This window comes from Felis catus, chromosome C1 (genome assembly GCF_018350175.1).
Source record: "Felis catus isolate Fca126 chromosome C1, F.catus_Fca126_mat1.0, whole genome shotgun sequence".
NCBI classification, from domain to species: Eukaryota; Metazoa; Chordata; class Mammalia; order Carnivora; family Felidae; genus Felis; species Felis catus.
In genome coordinates this window covers 158,078,017-158,098,047 of record NC_058375.1, presented here as the reverse complement: position 1 = coordinate 158,098,047, position 20,031 = coordinate 158,078,017, and the positions used below count along the sequence as shown (strand labels likewise).

The 20,031-nt window shown below is 36.6% G+C and overlaps 1 protein-coding gene across 3 annotated transcripts in view; it reads left to right on the top strand.

The window, feature by feature from the left end:
• The window catches only part of LRP2 (LDL receptor related protein 2), a 198,633-nt gene that overhangs the window by 91,991 nt on the left and 86,611 nt on the right, over window positions 1-20,031 (top strand). For all 3 annotated transcript variants that reach the window (XM_045033909.1, XM_023259431.2, XM_045033910.1), the window contains 13 exons: window positions 539-669; window positions 3,239-3,376; window positions 3,753-4,034; window positions 5,187-5,426; window positions 6,661-6,780; window positions 6,880-6,996; window positions 8,466-8,843; window positions 10,042-10,290; window positions 11,287-11,498; window positions 12,330-12,514; window positions 13,517-13,745; window positions 14,750-14,927; window positions 16,749-16,877. In XM_045033909.1, the coding sequence (XP_044889844.1) occupies window positions 539-669; window positions 3,239-3,376; window positions 3,753-4,034; window positions 5,187-5,426; window positions 6,661-6,780; window positions 6,880-6,996; window positions 8,466-8,843; window positions 10,042-10,290; window positions 11,287-11,498; window positions 12,330-12,514; window positions 13,517-13,745; window positions 14,750-14,927; window positions 16,749-16,877 (2,588 nt within the window). The remainder of the gene's footprint in view (window positions 1-538; window positions 670-3,238; window positions 3,377-3,752; window positions 4,035-5,186; window positions 5,427-6,660; window positions 6,781-6,879; window positions 6,997-8,465; window positions 8,844-10,041; window positions 10,291-11,286; window positions 11,499-12,329; window positions 12,515-13,516; window positions 13,746-14,749; window positions 14,928-16,748; window positions 16,878-20,031) is intronic.

Below are 20,031 nucleotides of genomic sequence, written 5' to 3'. Positions count from 1 at the left end.
AAATCTTTAGTGTCAATTAATTAACAAATGTGTATTTGCATATATATACTCTGGGAGAATTTTGAAGTATAGGATAGAGTTCTCAGGAAATTGATGATCTAGGAACATAGGAAAAGATAATGGGGTAAAAAAGCTTACAGAGATGAATGCCAAAGTAGTCTATAGAAGAGACAAAAGGAAGAAATATATGTAGTCTTTTAAACATAGATTACTACCAATATTTTGTTAACTTATGGACTTAACCAGGAGAAAAATAAAATACCTAACTGGAAGATAACATTAAAAAAATTTTAAGACAATTAAAAATTGCTTCGTTAGAACGTATTGTATCATTGGTGGGAGGCATAAGTAAGGTGATGAAAAAGAATGAAATCATGCCATTTTCAAAAACTATCACATTTTTAATGAGTATAATCTAATCTTTAAAACTTTGTTTAATAAATGTTTCAACTGAACATACCATTTATGATTGTCCTCCGTGGAAAGGGTGCATTACTAGTTTCTGGATAACAGATAACTAAGTATTTTATCATTTTAGTGCTTTACGGTTGTACTGGGTAGATGCCTTTTTTGATAAAATTGAGCACAGCACCTTTGATGGCTTAGACAGAAGAAACCTGGGCCATATACAGCAGATGACACATCCATTTGGACTTACTGTCTTTGGAGGTATGCTTTGAAGCAATAAAAGTGTGTGTTTTTTTTATACTTTGCAAATTGTTAACAGTAGACTCATCCTCATTTGGCAATCTCACAACTCCAGAAAAGTTGGTTACTTTAGAATACAAAAAATGAGAATGGTGCTATTATGTGTAGACAAAACATTTGGTTTTTTTCACTTTGTGAATTTTTTGTTTTAGACGCTTTTAGATAATAATTGACAATTTATATAGGTATAGCATTTTGTAGATTACATGATTATAAACTCCCCAAGTACTCTATGATATAAATATCCCCCAAAGAAATAAACTACTGATTCTATCACTTTTAAGAATAAAACACTAGGAGTGTTTATGGTGTCTTGTGTTTTGTTATTCTTTGTAAAAACCTTCTTAGAATTCATGTGGGAAAGCTACTACACATATTTATCAACTGCATAGGCACTGAATGACTCTGAAACTTTTTAGACACATATTGGGTAACTGATATCATTGTTGTTATATAGAAATTAGTGTATGTCTTGTGAAAAATAGCGAGACGTAGTTGCTTTTTCATGAACCTTTCTGATAATTTAATGCTGCTAGTAAAGATTGCTTGGGGGTGTGAAATTCTGAGAGACACAGCAACAATGATCACAGTGTTTCAGTTTTCCTTGTCCTGGCTCCCCTCTTGAGTGGAGTTGTGGTATTGAGTTGAGTGTAGCTTGGCATTGTGAAACAGGTGGTTTATTTAGTCTTGAACACAAGGTTTCTGCAAATGATTGTATAGCTTGCGCATTATACAAAATTGCCAGGCCAAGAGGATGAAGAGAGACTCAAATCTAACCTGGTTCTGTTTGACAAACCATAATTAGTCCAGTTAGTGCCGTTTTGTGATCCACAAAAGGCCCTGGACCATATGCTACTTGTGTACTTGGATGGAACATCCTACTCTGGATAATTAGCAAGATGCTTTAACAGGCTAGATACTGACTGTAAATCAAAGACTTTCTCCCATGCATATAGTGTGGAATGAATAGGTAGTAAATATATTGCATGTTCCATCCTGCTGTCTGTTTATCTGTGGAGGAGTGCATGGTATTTAAAAATATTTTAAAAATGCTCTTGCGAGAGTAAGTTTTTATGATGAGATGAGTCAATTCTACATACTCACCCCTTTCTATTTATGCCTTTCCACTTACTCCCTTTTCACTAATGATGTCAGACAGCCATTTGATGTCACATAGGAACATTGTAGGAATGTTAAATTTTTCCTGCTCCTTGAGGGAATGTTTTGGGATTGAATAAAAAGGCACTTTCAATACCTTTTGGTTTCATCAGTATGAAAAAAATTTTAGTGCATACTCACAAAAGCAACACCATGTTCCCCAAATAATAATAATAATAATGATGATAATAATAATAATAATAGTAGGTTTCTCCCAACACTGCCCTTCATTGTGAATTTCTTATAGAAAATTATTTTTTTTTTAAGTTTATTTTGAGAGAGAGGGGGAAGAGAGAGAGAATCCCAAGCAGGCTCTGCATGTCAGTACAGAGCCTGATGTGGGACTCAAACTCACAAACTGGGACATCATGACCTGAGCTGAAATCAAGAGTTGACTGAGCCACCCACGGGCCCCTGGAAAATTCTTTGATTGCACAACACCATAGAAATTATCCTTCTTTTTATGGAAAGGCTAGATATGCTTGGCTATCTGTGCACCACACAGGAGTGAAAGGTTTATTGAACTTCTTATCTATTTAAGTATAGTAAGATACCTTCATGAGTGGTGGGATTGAGATTGTCAGTCAGTCTAGATAAGGTTTAGTAAGTCCAGTGACTGATTAGTCATTGATTAGGCCACAGATAAGGGAAATTGGTCTAATGATAAAATTTGTGGCATTTTTGGCATTTTTTGGTTAGCTGGGAATTTTAAAGTATTGTTAAAAAGAAAAATCCACTGATTCTATTCAAAATGTGTGTGTTTACTTTCTTGCTCTGGTAGCATAAAGGGAACATGACTAACTATTTTGAACTTCATGGAATATTACTACAGTTGGAGAGGTAGGCACACTTCTGTGGATAATTTGATTGATCCCCAGAGCTACAAAATTAGTGTCCTCAATTAAGACATGGGATATATAGAAGGGTTGATCTGGAAGGGAGCTTAGAGATTTAGTTATTTCCTTAATTTTACTAAAAAAAGAACCCTCATCCAGTTAAGTACTTGCCTATAAGCACTGAGAAGTTTAGTGCTTTAGGTGGGATAAGAACTCGGTCATATGAGACACATCTAATGCTCTATTGAATAATCCAGTTTTTTATTTCTACCTATGGAAGTCCAAACCTAATTGCTATTAAATACCATCACAATACTCCATACATGCCTGTCTGAACCAGAACTCTGGTATCATTAAATATGTAGCCTTCTAAGGAGCCATTTCTAGAGAGTAATAAGTCACAGAAAATGATCACAGAAATATATTACAGATATTTGTGGGAGAATCTTCTCACATTTGCAAGAAGCGTTACAAGTCTATTGCATTTTCCAAAGTGAGCTGTGATGATAATACTAATCACTGGTATTTCTTCTTAGACTATGTGTTTTTTACCGACTGGAGACTGGGTGCCATCGTTCGAGTGAGGAAAATGGATGGTGGAGACATGAGAGTTATCCGAAGCGGCATCACTAATATAATGCATGTGAAATCATATGATGCCAACACTCAGACTGGTGAGGTTGCCAAGTTCTTTTACATGGTTGTATTTTGTTTAACATGGTGGCTCCTTTACTTTTTAGTATGTATGATTTAATATAGCTCCTGATTGTTATATATTCCTGCTACCCAGATAGTTAAATAGTGTAAGACTTAACAATCTCTGTTCAACTTTGTTAATCCTAAAGATATTGTCAGGCAAAACACATTTTAGGACGTTTTCTGTGTTTAAACTGAATGTTCCATTTGGCATGTTGATTTCTAAGAAGCAGCTACTTTTTTAGTGTTGGGTGTGAACACTGTTCTTTCCCATTTGTTTTTCTTCACCACTAACCCTGTGACCAACCCAGTGGAAATGTACATAACTCACTGTCTCCCTCATTGCTTTTGCAGGTTCTAACTACTGTAACCGACCCACACATCCAAACGGTGACTGCAGCCACTTCTGCTTCCCAGTGCCAAATTTCCAGCGGGTGTGTGGTTGTCCGTATGGAATGAATTTGACTTCTAATCACTTGACATGCCAGGAAGACCCATCCCATGAACCACCCCTGGAGCAGTGTGGTGCCCTTTCCTTTCCATGTAGCAACGGCAGATGTGTGCCCAGTCACTACCGCTGTGATGGAGTAGATGACTGTCATGATAACAGCGATGAGCACCTATGTGGCAAATTTAGTAAGTAGCTTATACATAGGAGATACTCTGACGAATAGAACAGAGAGGTGGACCTTTGTTTTTTCTTTTTTTTCTTTTTTATGGTTGGGTTATCTCTGTTGGGGAAAAAATCTTCTAGAAGTTTGGATTTTTTAATATGTACCCCCAAGGCTTTAGGAAGCTAGATAGTAAATATCATTCATAGATCATGCTACAGTTGATTTCTACCATTGATTTGGGCTATCTTCAGCAACATTTTGTTTTTATCTGACTGGATGTTTGGACCAATGCAGTCATTACAAGCTCCTCCAAAAGTCAAGTCAGAATAAATAGATTATAACCTTTAGTATCTGAAAGAATATATTTCATAATCGGTACTTGTAATCATTGCGTTTGAAAATTTCAAGTGGTATATTTCCTTTCCCCCACTTTGGAGTAAAAGAGGGGTGAACTGATGGTCTTAATGTTTACATTCTTCTTTCCATGGTAATCTGGTGTATAAAGTCGGGGGCCTAATGAATGCTATTGTAGAAAACAAAAGCATTCCATTAAAATTTAAAAAAAGAATCATTGAAATCTAAGAACTCTCTATCAAGGTGAGATCAATAATAATGATAACCTGTCTTTTTGGAGAGAAAGAAGAGTGTCAGATTTGAAAATAAAAGTGCCCACTTGTCTGAAATTTCTAAAATTTTTTTCTTGTTTTAAATGTACAAATTTTTACCTGAATATTTTATCAATTTGCGTTTTTCCAATGACACCTTTTCAAGGTTTCTTTAGACTAAGTGTGAAATTGAGATTAGACGAAGTGTAGCTGAGAAGTACGGGATGGGTCTCAGGTCACACCAACTAGAGATTGAATCTTAGGGAGATTCCTAAATCTCTCAAAGCCTCAGTTTCCTCATCTGTAAAATGCAGATAATTATACATACCACACAGTATACTTGTGAAGATTAAGAGAGAAAAAGTATGTATAAAACACTTAGAAAAATGCCTGGCTTATGACAATTAATTGCTACATAAATGTCAGCCAATGGTGATGATAAGAATGACGTGCACGTCTCTCTTTATTTTGTATATTTGCTCCCGTTGAAGAACTGGGCCTTTACAAGGTAAGAACTCAATAGGGCTGTAAAAGCAAATGTCTTTGTGACCAGTTTGTTTCCGTTGTAGATAATTCCTGTGCATCTTCAGCGTTCACCTGTAGCCACGGAGAGTGCATCCCTGCACACTGGAAGTGTGACAAGCAGAATGACTGTGTGGATGGCAGTGATGAGCAGAACTGTCCGTCCCAGGCACCCACTTCCTGCCCTGCATCCTTATTCACCTGTGATAATAATCTGTGTATCCCAAGGAGCTGGCTCTGTGACACAGATAATGATTGTGCAGATGGATCTGATGAGAAGAATTGCGGTAAGTTTTGCGCAGACTTCTCTTGGTTGGTCAGCCTAATGAATAGATTTGAACAATTAGTAGGCCTTGCACATTTTCCTCTGAGGCTCACACAGTTTTTGTTGGATTGTAATCATTGTTCCATCTGTCAATCCCTGTATCAATAGGCTATCAGAGTAAAGAGTAAAGATGCTTAGAGTCCTCTGATCACTGAGTTTTATGGATGCAGAAAAAGGACTGTGTCTGTCTAACATCCAGACACGAGTGGAAACAATTCCTCCACTATATATCCACTATATGTATGTATGTATATATAGATAGATATAGATATCTATATCTATATAAAACAAATTTGTGATATATAGATATATATAGATAGATATAGATACCTATATCTATCTATATATCACAAATTTGTTTTATTCTAAATCATATAAGACATTTGGCTATTGGTTTTTCTTTTTGTTTCATACAGGCAAAAAGGGAATAAAGCACAGAAGCACAGAAAATTTAAATTTCATTGGTGCTGTCTGCCTGCTTTTCATCTTGCTAGTTCTGATTTCATTTAGGTTGTTGTTTGTTTTTGTGTCTACAATAGTAGTTGAAGGTGGATGGAGTTCCCTGGACCAAGGTCTAGTCTTAGTTACATGACTAGGCAAGTCACTTCCCTCTGTAGCAGATGGGTTTTCAGACCTCTTCTAGCTTTCACATTCTGTGCATCTATATTTAATATAGCTTCATATTGTGGATGGGACAGCCAGCACATCTGACTCTAAGGGTATGTCTCTTTAGCAAGGTAGGACCCTGGCTTCTAGAAATGTTCTGCTTAGACTTTGAACTAAATCCAGTCATGATCTGTCTATATACTGTTGTGGCATGTGGGTCAGGCTGACCATGGTGCCCAGTTGGGTTCCGTTGCTTAGCTTTGGTGGAGAGTCACAGACCCAATTGTATTCATGAGGTATAGTCCAGTCCAAGCCCATGATGCTCACTTTGGTAAGTGTAATGTATTTTTCAAGGTTTAATCACAGAATCTGACTCTGACCTATAATCTTCTTATTCCTCTTCCCTCAAACTGTCCTGGCTTTGAGTACTCTTCTGGGCTAACTTTGGCTATATGGCTGATGTGAAGGAATTTTGAACACATGTACAAATGAGATAACCTGTGTATCTCCTTAGCATTTTGCAGCTTCGGTACGGTACACACTGAACAAGAAATAAACTGTTACTTGGTTTTGTTTTTGAATGACGTTAGAATTTACAGAGACATGCCTACCTAGTCAGTTTCGTTGTCCTGATCATCGATGTATTGACCTATCTTTTGTCTGTGATGGGGACAAGGACTGTGTTGATGGATCTGATGAAAATGGTTGTGGTAAGTGGATTGCTTTATTTGTATTCATGACATTTAAAAATGTATAGTCATTTTTTCCTTGAGCTAATTTCGAATGCTTTTTTTTTTTTTCATTCTTAGTAATTAATTGCACTGCTTCCCAATTCAAATGTGCCAGTGAGGGTCGATGTATTAGCAACATATATCGTTGTGATGGTGTTTTTGACTGCAATGACCACTCTGATGAGGTAGACTGTTGTAAGTACCATATTCCTACATGTTTTAGGCCAAGGAATCATTTCATATTACCACAGGTTTTTTCTAATTTGCATACACTGGAAAGAAGACAGCTTAAATTACAAACCATTATCAAAGAGTATTGAATATACAGTATTGAATATACAGTAGAGTTGACTAGGTATTTCCAAATAATAACCTAAATTTGTGAATCAAGTGGTTTTACAAATGGGCACTTTCCAGTCTCTTAAGTAGGTTCCATGTTTCTTAGATATTTTTGTTCTCACTATGAATATTTCCTAGGACATCCCAAATTCGTGGGTTTCAAATTTTTGAGGCTTGCTATATATAATGATATCTTAATTGTTTCTTTTAAATTTCAGTAGAGCGGTCAAATCATGGTATAGATAGGGTGTGGAGTGGTATTTGATATTGACTCGAATTCTTTTGTAGCTATTTGCTGAATATCTGCTAAGATGTTATGTGTTAGAGTAGGGTAAGAAATTATATAACATAAGAAATAATTGAAGCAAGGTACATATTAATGAAGGCCTTAGAAATGATACAGATAAAATTCAATTGGGTTCACGGAAAAGAAATTCCTTCTAGTCATAGGATTCAAGGAGAACTTCATAAAATATAAATCTGACGGATCTATAATCTCCATGGGCTAGACACCTATAGTGGACATGATTTTTTATTGCTCACGAATTGTGTCAAATGGATTTAAGTTAATCACTTGTTAGAATAATGGTGTTTTAGACCATGAAAAGCAAGTGTTTATCAATTTTCCTCCCCATTCAGAAAATAAGTTTTTAAACCTATATATAAAAAGAAAAGTTAAATAAAATGCTTAATACTTTATAGATGTATACAACACCCAGAAATTCGTAGTCACTGGTGTTCCTGTTTTCTGTTGAAAACATGGAATTCTTCTGTGATGATTTGTGGTTAAACTACCAATTGCCACTGACTTGTGGTTGCCTTACAAGGTCCCTGGGAGGAAACTTGGCATAGTGGAAACTTAGCAAAGAATTAAGGACTTACTGTCACCCTTTGTTTACTTATTGTGTGCTGGTTTCATTGGATGTAGTTCATTTGAGGGAAAATAATAACATCCAAATACTTGATATTAAACTGATCAATTCAAAGTAACAAATTAATGGCAATTTGAATTCTATTGAAGTGAACTAGTGATTATTTAATAAAGAAGAAGATGAATTTTATTATTAACCTGTAGTTGAACGAATGTCAAAAACACATGAAACGCTTTTCTTTTGACTCAGGGACAAATTGGACTTGTAGAAAAATTTTTGTGCACTGCAATGTCTGAGAACCCTATATCGTTCTAGATTTTAATATTAAATTTGTTATAGTCATTATCAGAAACCCACCATTAATCCAAAATCATTTCTTCTTAATCTAGGAATTATATAAAAAGGATTATGAATTACCTTCATAAGCTCATCTCTCCCATGCATTTATCTTAGCAACTAGGCCTCCTGGGATGTGCCACCCAGATGAATTTCAGTGCCAAGCAGATGGTGTCTGCATCCCGAAGAGCTGGGAGTGTGATGGGCACCCAGACTGCATCTTTGGATCTGATGAGCATCACGGCTGTGCCCCCAAGACCTGCCCTTCAACTCACTTCCTGTGTGATAATGGAAACTGCATCTACAGAGATTGGCTCTGTGATGGGGACAATGACTGCAGGGATATGAGTGATGAGAAGGACTGCCCTACTCAGGCCTTTCACTGTCCCAGTTGGCAATGGCAGTGCCCTGGCCATAGCATCTGTGTGAATCTGAGTGCAGTGTGTGATGGCATCTCTGACTGCCCCAATGGGACAGATGAATCCCCACTTTGCAGTAAGTTTCCTGACCACAGTTTAATGGCCATAAATTCATTCTGAGCAGTGGCCTTCTGTGCATCACCATTGTCAGAGTCCCCATGCAGCTTTAAGGAAGGGATTTCAGTTCCTCTATGAATTCAAATCTGTGTAGGGATAAGCATCATGGACTTCAAATAAATCACCACTGGATGATATTTCTCATTAAATCCTTTGCACTTGGTTCTGTGTTTTTACTTCTTTTTTAGAAAAATGGGACTAAATGAGGCCATTAGATTGTCAAATTAATTTTTGTTTTGGATTGTGGTCCTAAGTTTTTCTAACTTTAATATTTTCTAATTTCAATCAGAACTTGCCACAAAGCAAATGAAGTCCGGGGATTTGTGTTTGCTGTGATTAAAATCCTGTGATTGGCATGTAATCCTAATTGCTGTCCTTTCTTTCTTTCCTCTTTAATCAATGCTCACTCTCAGATGAACCCCAGCCAGGTATGATTGCAAAATATTTTAGATTCTTATGATATTATATGGATTGTGTTTGTGCTGAAAATATTCTAGTAATTTTGACTTACTTCCCTCTCTGGAGCATGTTTCCTGTCACGTCTCTTAAAAATAAGTTAGAGTACACATGGAAATAGAGGCATTTGCATACCAGCCATGTGAACCAACCTTGGGTGGCTTCAGGCATTGCTGCTGTGGCCCTGAAAGGAAGGAGTGATGGCATGTTGGTGGATCTGTGCCCTCTAATGTTCTTATTTCCTTTCCCTTTCCATTTATTCCCTTTCATAGACCTTCCAGCCTTGCTTTTGAATGTCTCATCTTTCATTTCTGTATAGGTAGAAGAATGTCAGAAAGCAAGCAGGAAGTAATTTAGGTCTCTTTTCATGCTTTCTCAAGGACAGTTGTGTTTTTTGATGTCGACAGTATTTCCCTAAGTTTCTCTCATTGCACTAAATGGAATTATAATAGAAGTGGTAGTGAAAAAAAGTGGTTTAAATACAGTGATTGTGGAGGAGAGTAAATCCTTAAGGAAATTAGAGCAGACACTGACTAGCCTGTGGAACTCATCCAAGTGAATAGCTGCTCTTAGCTCTTACCCAGGTATTACAATGAAGGTGGCATGAGACCGTATGATAAATATTACAACAGGGTGGGACAAAAAAAAAAAGCAAAGATTCCTGACTTTTTTCCTTTGTGATTTCTCTTTCTTTATTCTAGACCAGGACAGCTGCTCAGATTCCAATGGTGGTTGCACTCACCAATGTGTTCAGGGGCCCTATGGAGCTCAATGCGTGTGCACATCAGGATACCTGCTTGCCAATGACTCTAAGACCTGTGAAGACATCTATGAATGTGATATTCCAGGCTTTTGTAGCCAGCATTGTTACAATGTGAGAGGTTCCTTCCGGTGCTGGTGTGATAAAGAATACACGTTAGACACTAACGGAAGGACTTGCAAAGTTACAGGTAATAACTGAACTTGAAAGTGAACTACCTCCAGCCAGAATAACAGCACACTCCAGAGTTTAAGATCAAATGTTGCATGCAGGCATTTGACAGTGTTGGAGTTGAATCCTGGATGGGTTATGTAACTCCTCAACCCACAGTTTATTGTGCGGATTAAATAAGTTAATAATGATAAAGATCTTGGGATATTTTGGAAAGTAGAGAGTAAAATATAAATAGGTAGATGATTTTTATGTTATTTAAAGTATCAGTGGCTTTTATATTATTTAAAAATTATTTCTATATCATATTTAAGCATTTTATATATAATGCTTAGTTGATTCAATTCAACCAATATTAATTCAGTTTCTACTATGTGAAAGTGATTATACTAGCTATTAGGATATTGATTTGGATGGTTCACCTAAAAAAATGACCAAATAAAGAAGGTTATCATAATAGTTTCTTTTTCAAGTAGGAGGCTGAATGGTAGACAGTCCAGGGGCGGGGGAAGGCTGTGCACCATGCTAAAACTTGGTATGATTTATTCCTAAAAAGGAAGTGAAGAGATATTGAGAGATAATTAAAAGTCTCTGCCACAGCTCAGTGCCTCAGGCAAAACAAAAATATTTAAGACACAATTCTTATCAGGAAGCCCACATTCTAGGAAGGAAGATAAAATTCAAAAGTAACTGCAAAAGTAACAAATAGTAACTGGAACAATGCAAGTGTAGTTTGCTCCAGATTGATATTTAGGCAAACACTGGGGTATAACTCAAGGAAAAAAGATATTTTGGAAAAAGCTGGTTTTAAATACTCATGAAAATGAGCTATCAAGATAAAGAATGAAGTGATTAAATTATTTTTTTTAGTAATTTGCTTTCCCTATTACGATAGTTTGGAATTATATCTTCCTTCTGTTATCAAAAGTATTGCATCAAATATTTAAGAGATGTTTTAATTTAATTGTGGTTGCTTCCTGATTCATTGACATTTTTGCATTTTCTTCTTGGACAGCATCCGAAAGTCTGTTGCTACTTGTGGCAAGTCGGAACCAAATTGTTGCTGACAATATCACCTCCCAGGTTCACAATATCTATTCAGTTGTCCGGAATGGTTCTCACATTGTAGCTATTGATTTTGATTCAATCAGTAGTCGTGTCTTTTGGTCTGATGGAGGTCAGGGTACAATCTGGAGTGCGTTTCTCAACGGAACAGATAGAAGAGTAGTAAGTACATTTCTACTGATCTATGGCCTCACTAGTCCCCCTGTCTTGGGATTATTACTCTTACTCATCAGTGAGAACAGGTCCTACCTCATCCTGGGTAGCTCTCATTTTTCCTTTTGGGCCACATTGCACCCAAGGGGCCTAGGCATTCATAATTCCCAATATATGCGTGTTTTAGAAAAGAATGTGACGTCTGAAGGTGGATCCAAGATTCTAAATTCCAGGTCACATGACGCAGAGACTTCAGAAACTCTCTGACATAGCTTTAGTAATTTTTTTTTCCCCTAGTGGATGAGAGCAGAGGAAAATGCAGGGTAGTTAAGGGGTTGCTTTTCTTTAGCTTTAATTTAGTTATATTTCTCAATCCATCTCCCACAGTTTCAGTTTCTCGACCCTTGATGGTTATGTTTCCTCTGCCCCTTAGGACTTTATTTTGTAATTGTTGGCATTTAATCAATAAAGATATTATTTTGGCATGTGAACGTTATAAAGTTTCATAGTGTTGCCAATTTAGCGAATGGATAGAGCTTTTGTTTAAATGCAAAAGCTTTGAAACCAAATGAAAGTACACACTCACCCAACGGTAGAGTTATCCCAGAGTATTCAATTCTACAAAATGTAGTATATTTTTCGTGGAATGCCGTACTGTTGATTTGGTGGTTAGCTACATGGAAGACAACATTTTCTAATCCTTACAAGCAATCCTAGGACAAGTTTAGTTGCCTTATTCTAGATTTTCATAGAACTTCAATCTATTCATATAATTATTTACATAATTTCAATTTATTCATTCTCCGCAGAATTCACTCTTAATTCACCTTTTTTCTTTAGCTACTTAACAGTGGTGTCACCATGACTGAAAGTATGGTGGTAGATTGGGTAGGTCGCAATCTTTACTGGACAGACTATGCTCTGGAAACAATTGAAGTATCTAAACTGGATGGGACTCACAGGACTGTGCTGATTAGTCATAATGTATCAAATCCAAGGGGACTAGCATTAGATCCCAGAATTAGGTAAGATTTTTTTTTTTTAAATGATATCGCCTTGAAATGGTTATAAGGGAAAAACAATAATAACATGATATGGCCTATACGTGTATCTTAAGATTTTAAATGAAACCTTGTTTAAACATTTCTATAGATATGGTAACCATCCAAGTAGTTATTGGTACCCTTCCTTTATCTATATACTCTTCTTCATAAAGTACATAAGAGCCATTGGTTGTTCAATTAAAGAACACATTGATTTATTAGCTTGGTAACACAATTGTTGAATTGATTGTCATAGAATTATATAATTAGGTCTCTAATGAATGCATTCAGTGGTATTCCATAGACGGGCCAGTTTGCTGTAACATGGTTATACAACCAAAAAGGCAAGATTTTCCTGCTTCAATTTCATGTTTATTAGAACCCCATTTTATGTCATGGAAGGAAGAAAAGTTTTGCCCGCTGGTCGTAACGGGAAGAAGAAATTCTCCCATGTGCTTAGAAACCTTTGATGGCTTCTTTTCTTGAATTTACTTAAAATTCTCTAACTTCAGTTCTTCTCTGTAAGATCGTGAGTTAGACAAATTATGCTTGATGCAATATAGATTTCCTAGATATTATAAAGTAATACACACCAGTGAAATTTATGATGAATCTCTGATGATGAATAAATTGACTCTTATCTTAAAAAATGACAGGGTAGATAAACAAGGCCAGATGGATTTTTCTAGATCAACTGTTTGTGGATTGTACAGAAACATGAATAGGCATTGAGACTTTCATTGTCATTATGTACTGCATGTTTTATGAACATTTTAGAAACACCCAGATGGCTTATGATTGTATTATGATTACAGTTTTACTTTGTGACACTCAGAGGAAATAATAAACTCTGTATAGATGTTCTGAATTAGAGATGATTTACTTTAAGCAGAACATAAAGATGATGTTGTATTACTTAAAATGACAGTTACTTTCCCTATTGAAATATATCCTTTCTGACTGGTAACTGATTTCTTTCCACAGTGACCATTTGATGTTCTGGTCTGACTGGGGCCATCACCCTCGTATTGAACGAGCTAGCATGGATGGCAGTCTGCGCACTGTCATTGTTCAGGACAAGATTTTCTGGCCCAGTGGCATAACTATTGACTACCCCAACAGACTGCTCTATTTCATAGATTCCTATCTTGACTACATAGACTATTGTGATTATAATGGACAGCACCGGAGGCAGGTGATAGCCAGTGATTTGGTAAGTTGGTTTTGAGGAAGACCACGCTGAACCCACAATAGCAGCTTAGTAGAAAGCAAATAGAGTTAACAAGAGAACTAAGAGATTAATTTTTACAGGAAATATCAACAGGAGTGAGGGCCAATCCATCTTTCCTTACTAACAGAAAATAAATATTTTTATTCTAGTTCATGGTCAGATTGTGCCATGTCTGGGAACGATTTGTGTGATTAAGTTGATCTGTAGAGGCTAATCTGTTGCTTCTACACTTTAAAAAAGTGCGTTAAGCAAAATTAATAATTTATATTTAGCTTTCTCAGTTAAATCAGAGCCTGTTGTATATTTTGTATTTTTTAATTTCAGTATAATTGATATACAATGCTATATTAGTTTTGGGTGTACAACATACTGATTCAACAATTCTGTACATTAATCAACTTTTATTCAGAAAATTATGGTGAATTTATTTTCACAATTTGAATGGGAAGATATAGGAAATATATATTTTAGCAAAGAGCCATTATTTAAAATTGCCATTGGTGATAGTTCTGTGGCTTTAAGGGGCCCTGGCAGGGCCTCCCTCCCTTCAGGAAGCATGCAAGTAGGCTCGGTCAGATTTATGTGAATCTGTAGTGGCAGAAATAGCACTGGATAACGAGTGGTGATAACAGGGGAGGGGGCTAAGGCTTGGGAGTAGGGGATACAGATAAGTCACCTTACTTTCTGCCCTTCAGTGTTGCTTTCATTTGTAAAATGGATGCCCAGTGTAATGACCAGAGAAAAAATGAAGACTGAGCGACACAATGTGAAAGTGCTTTCTCAATGTGAAAGCGACAAAAATGTGAAAGTATCTTGAGTGCTATAGTGGGATAATTATAGGTCAAGCAGTGTATTTTTTCTCTGTCTCCTGAACAATGACTTCCCTATGTCTTAAATGATTAAATGCTAAACGATATCCTTTTCTATATTTTTTGCCTTGGTTTGTACTTGTTGGCAAAGTCTCATCTTTTCTCTTCACTTCACAGATTCTGCGACATCCCTATGCCCTAACTATCTTTGAAGACTCTGTGTACTGGACTGACCGCTCTACTTATCAGGTTTTGCAAGCCAATAAGTGGCATGGTGGAAACCAGTCAGTCATAATTCGTAATATTCAGCAGCCCCTGGGGGTTGTTGCAGTTCATCCTGTGAAACAACCTAATAGTAAGTGATATAGAGACACTTGCCTGGGAATAGTTTGGAAAGCACTTATTCTGAGAATGCTAAGTGTACAATGTTGTAGACCTATTTGTTTGGGCAATATACTCCCTTCTTCTTTACTAACCACCGCAGTCCTAACATTTTCATTACTTTTATTTATCATGGTAAACTAAAAACTTGTATGTAACAACAACAGACCTAAACTGTGTCATTTTATTCCCCAATTGGCTACTGTCTCTGTGACAATTTCTAAATCCCTGTTTCCTCGGCTGACAAATACTGCATAGACCAGATAGTCCCTTAGATCCTTTTATTGCTACACTTCTGTGATCTAAAGGAGCTTATTCTTAGGACTCATTTATTATGGCGCCAGTGCCCTGTAGGTGTAGCTATCCCAAGTCATCCTAGATGTAGATGTGATATACGCCACACATCCTAGATGTGTGTGTGGCTAGATGACTTAAAAATTTGACATTGGTAGTTTAGTTCTATCTCCCTTTTTTAGAATATCTGCTCCCATGTTTATAGTATTCTCAGTGCTTAGAATAGTGCTTAGAGCACAGTGAATGTTTTTTGAGTGAATGAATAGATTAATGAATCTAATGCAATATATATAATAAGAATGTATAAGATCTAGAGGACATCCTGTGAGCCTGGGGTGCACATAGGTTCCCTTATTTTAAAAAGCAGAGACGCACAAAGATACAATCAATAGAAAGATAAAAGATTACTATCTAACCAAAATTTGGACAATAGTGGATAAATTTCAAGGTCACAAAGGGAACATGCACATTGATTTCATTTAATATAAAAAGATTTTTTAGCTTAGGCAAGGAGACACATGTTATTTGGCATCGTATTTCTATTACTGAGCTTTGGGTTACTCAGTAGCTATTTGTTCATAAGCTGGTTATAGATAGGATTGACCTGTGACCTTGGGCAAGTCATTTCTCTCTCTTATTTCTCTTATGAGTTTTGTGTTGAAAGCATGATGCCGGGGAAGGGTAAAGTAATTTAGGAAAAAACCGAACCAACATAGGTAACTTAATCTATTTGAGTCTCTACTGGGGGCCTCCAGGGGGACAATAACAGCATGACTATGTGCATACTTAAAAATTTATTTATTTACTTACACTGAGATAAATTTGACATATAATATTATATTTTTAGGTGCACAGCACAATGATTTGATAAATGTATATATTATGAAATGATAATGACAATAAGATTAGTGAATATCCACCATTATACATAATTATAACGTGTGTGTATGTGTGTGTGTGTGTGTGTGTGTGATGAGAACTTTTAAGATCTACTCTGTCAGCTACTTTCAAATGTATAATACAATACTGTTAATGGTAGTCATAATGCTGCACATAACATCCCAGGACTTATTTATCTTGTAATTGGAAGTTTATACCTTTTGACCACTTTCACCCATTTTGTGCACTACCTACTCCATGCATCTGGCAACTGCCAATCTGTTCTCCATATGAATTTGGTTTTTCTTAGATGTCACGTATGAGTTATAGCACATAGTATTTATAAGTTATATAACTTATAGCATAAGTTATATCATATTGTATATCATATAGTATACTATAGTATAGACAAGTATATTGTCTTTCTCTCTTTGATTTATTTCACTTAGTTTATGCTGATTGCAAATGGCAAGATTTTCTTTTTTACGGCTGAAAGATATGGCATGTGTGTGTGTGTGTGCACTACATTTTACTACATTTTCTTTATTAATTCACTCTGTACACTTTAATGTGGGAGGTTTTCCATTCACCAATGTTTTCTTCTCTTCTTTTTCCATTACAGGTGAAAATTCATGTGCTTCTTCCTCCTGCAGCCATCTATGCTTGCTTTCCTCACAGATGCCGCATCTTTATTCTTGTGCTTGTCCTTCAGGATGGAGTCTTTCTTACGATTCTGTGACTTGCTTGAGAGGTACCGTATGCCCTTTAAGTGTGGAGGCTGCCTTAGTTTAGCAGAGCAGTGTGAGCTCTAAGCCACTTGCTAACAGAACGTGTGCTGTGTTCCCTTTGATTCAGCAAATCTTTGGAGTACGCATGCCCATGTGGGACGCATGCCATGTGGGGTGATTTAATTGAGCACCTCAGTTGTAATAGTTTCTGTATATAAAGCTCATATTATGTGTGGATATGACTCAACAATCCTTAAGCTCACGTTTTCTTTTACCTGGTTACAGTTAGACAAGCAGTGATAATGGGAAGCTCCAAATTCCGCACTTAGGAAGTAAGGATTCTTAACACTTGTGTATGGCTTCCTTCTCTCAGGTTCCTTATCTCATTTTTATTGTTGTCACTAATAGTCAGTGATGAGTGTTCTAGCATAGGCCTTCTGACTCCAACTGCAATAACTTTAATATCTGGTATTTTAAAAATGAAAGTTTTCTTTGTATGAAAGATTGTTAAGTGATTATTTGAGCAATTTAATCTTTGTCTCATCCAAGATACTTTACTGGGTTGATGGAGATATTCTTCTTCTTCTTCTTAGTATTATTAGGGAGTGAGAACAAAAGGGAAAGATACAGTCAATCCAAAAAAGAGATTTCTGCTGGAGTATGTACATGATACAAAAGTCTTTTTAATGTTTGTTTATTTTTTATTTATTTATTTAAAAAAATTTTTTTTTCAACGTTTATTTATTTTTTTGGGACAGAGAGACAGAGCATGAACGGGGGAGGGGCAGAGAGAGAGGGAGACACAGAATCAGAAACAGGCTCCAGGCTCCGAGCCATCAGCCCAGAGCCCAACGCTGGGCTCGAACTCACTGACCGCGAGATCGTGACCTGGCTGAAGTCGGACGCTTAACCGACTGCGCCACCCAAGCGCCCCAATGTTTGTTTATTTTTGATAGAGAGAGTGTGAGCAGGGAGTGGGTGGAGAGTGGGAGAGAGAACCCTAAGCAGGCTTTGTGCTGTCAGTGCAGAGCCTGATGCGGGGCTGGGACCCACAAACTGCGAGATCATGACCTGAGCCTAAATCAAGAGTTGGACATTGAACTGACTGAGCCACACAGTTGCCCCCAATAATAAAGTCTTTTTAAAAATCATTTACCTTTGCTTAAAAATCTAGAGAGTTATTCTAAATTCAAGGTCTTTGACTTTAGTTTTTGAATGTGTTTTGGTCCTGACAAAAATGGTTGCAGACAAGTTATAATTAAATATTTAATGATAAAAAATCCTTAAGCTAAGAGAAAACAGAATCTTAATCTAGAAGGAAAGTTATTTTTCAAGTGGAAAATTTTTGCTGAATCCAGGAAATTAATGGTGTTTACAGATTTTGCAAATGTAGGCTTACTGAAAATTGAATTCCATCAAGATATAATATTTTGCAATGATACTTTCATGATGAAAGATTTTAATTATTGGTAATGCTTACAAAGGGATTGGCATTTGCCATTTTTCTTCAGAGACTTATTATGCACCTAATCCTTGTTGACACTGTTTAATTTAGTGTGTCCTCAGAGTCTTTCAGCAGGAGATTAAACTGGGCTATAGACATTTTGGATACAAAGCATTCTTTCACCATGCAAAGGTTGTTGAACTGTGCATTGGGGATTGGTGTAATCAATGTAACGATCTGATGGTGATTGATATCTAAGTAGTAGCTTTTGTTGTTTCACAAATAATTCCACTAGTGGGTTTTCCATTGGCTGACTTTACTGAGGTGGAACTTTTTTAGTATTGCTCAATTGATTTTTGAGTACCACTTGGGTAACTGAATGCCAATATATGTTAACTAAGAAAAAGAGGGGCACATTTTTTTCAATCAGAAGCTTAGAAGACTTGTTAACATTTATAGATGAAAAAATTTTACTTGATTTATAGGTTAAATAGCTTTTAAAATATTGTTTACTAAATGTCTGCAATATCTTTGGAAGTGCATACGATAAGGTTAAGTGAAAAGGCAGACTGTTCACCACTGGCCATGTAAAAATATGCATTAAAAAGATCTGGGAGACAACACACGTAAGCACCAATAGTGGTTACAGTTGGGTAAGGGAATTATGAGATATTTCTATTTTTTTCCTAATGAGGCGACATAACATTTTAAGCCAAGAACTTTCTCTGCATAAAATAGCTTTTTATTCTTTCAAAAATATGTTCTCCACAATGCCAAAACCAAATAAACAACAAAAGCAAACCAAAACAACGCCCAGTGTCCTCTACAATAAACAACCTCCAATCCAAAATGAGTTTCCGACTCAGTGTGAGCGAGACACAAGACAATTGTCTCAGTGATTATGTGCAACATAAGAAGAAAACACTCCTTGCACACACTGTTAGAAAGGTTGAGGCGCTGATCATTTAGTGCAACGTCTGAGTTAAGGGGAACCTAGCTAGGAAGTAGTAAACATTGCTGTTCAATTACAACATAAATTTCCCATTACCAACTGCTTCCTCTTTACTTCTTGCCCTGCTAGTACTAATCTTAATGGGATCATGACATAAAGAATAAAAATGAAGTAATGATTTTTAATTTCAAAAGACATACTGTGGTAGGATGGCTTAAATATCACCTCCTTCTGAACTCCTTCCCATCCCACCCCAGGTACTTTTGTGCATATTCCTTCATGGCCATTATGATCCAGAATCCATATACTTTGCCTCGTTCTGTAGAATCAAGTTCCTTGATGATTAAGCCTCCACCTGATTCATTGATATTTGCTCGTTGCACGCAGTAGCACTCAGTAAATGTTCAGTGAATGACAAAGCCCTCCGATATTCTTTCTTGCTCCTTCTTCATTCCTGTGTTTTCCGCCTATTTATTCCCTTATGGCTGTATTGTGTCATCAAATCACTCGTTTTATCTTTCCCACAGAACACTTTTCATGCACTCTCTCTGGTATCATCCTTCGCCTTGGCTCTCACACTTTCTGCCAGTGCAGCACTAAATGACTCCCACCCTCTGGTTCATTGCCCATAAATGTTCACTAGTGGTAAGTGGTATATATATTTTCTCAAATATGCCAGCAGCGATCAGATCAAGAGCCTGAGACTTAGCCTGACAAAGGAATAGTGGCCAAAGGAGTAGAGCTGGGTAGGGCTTGAGAGGAGTGCTTCTGGGAAGAATCA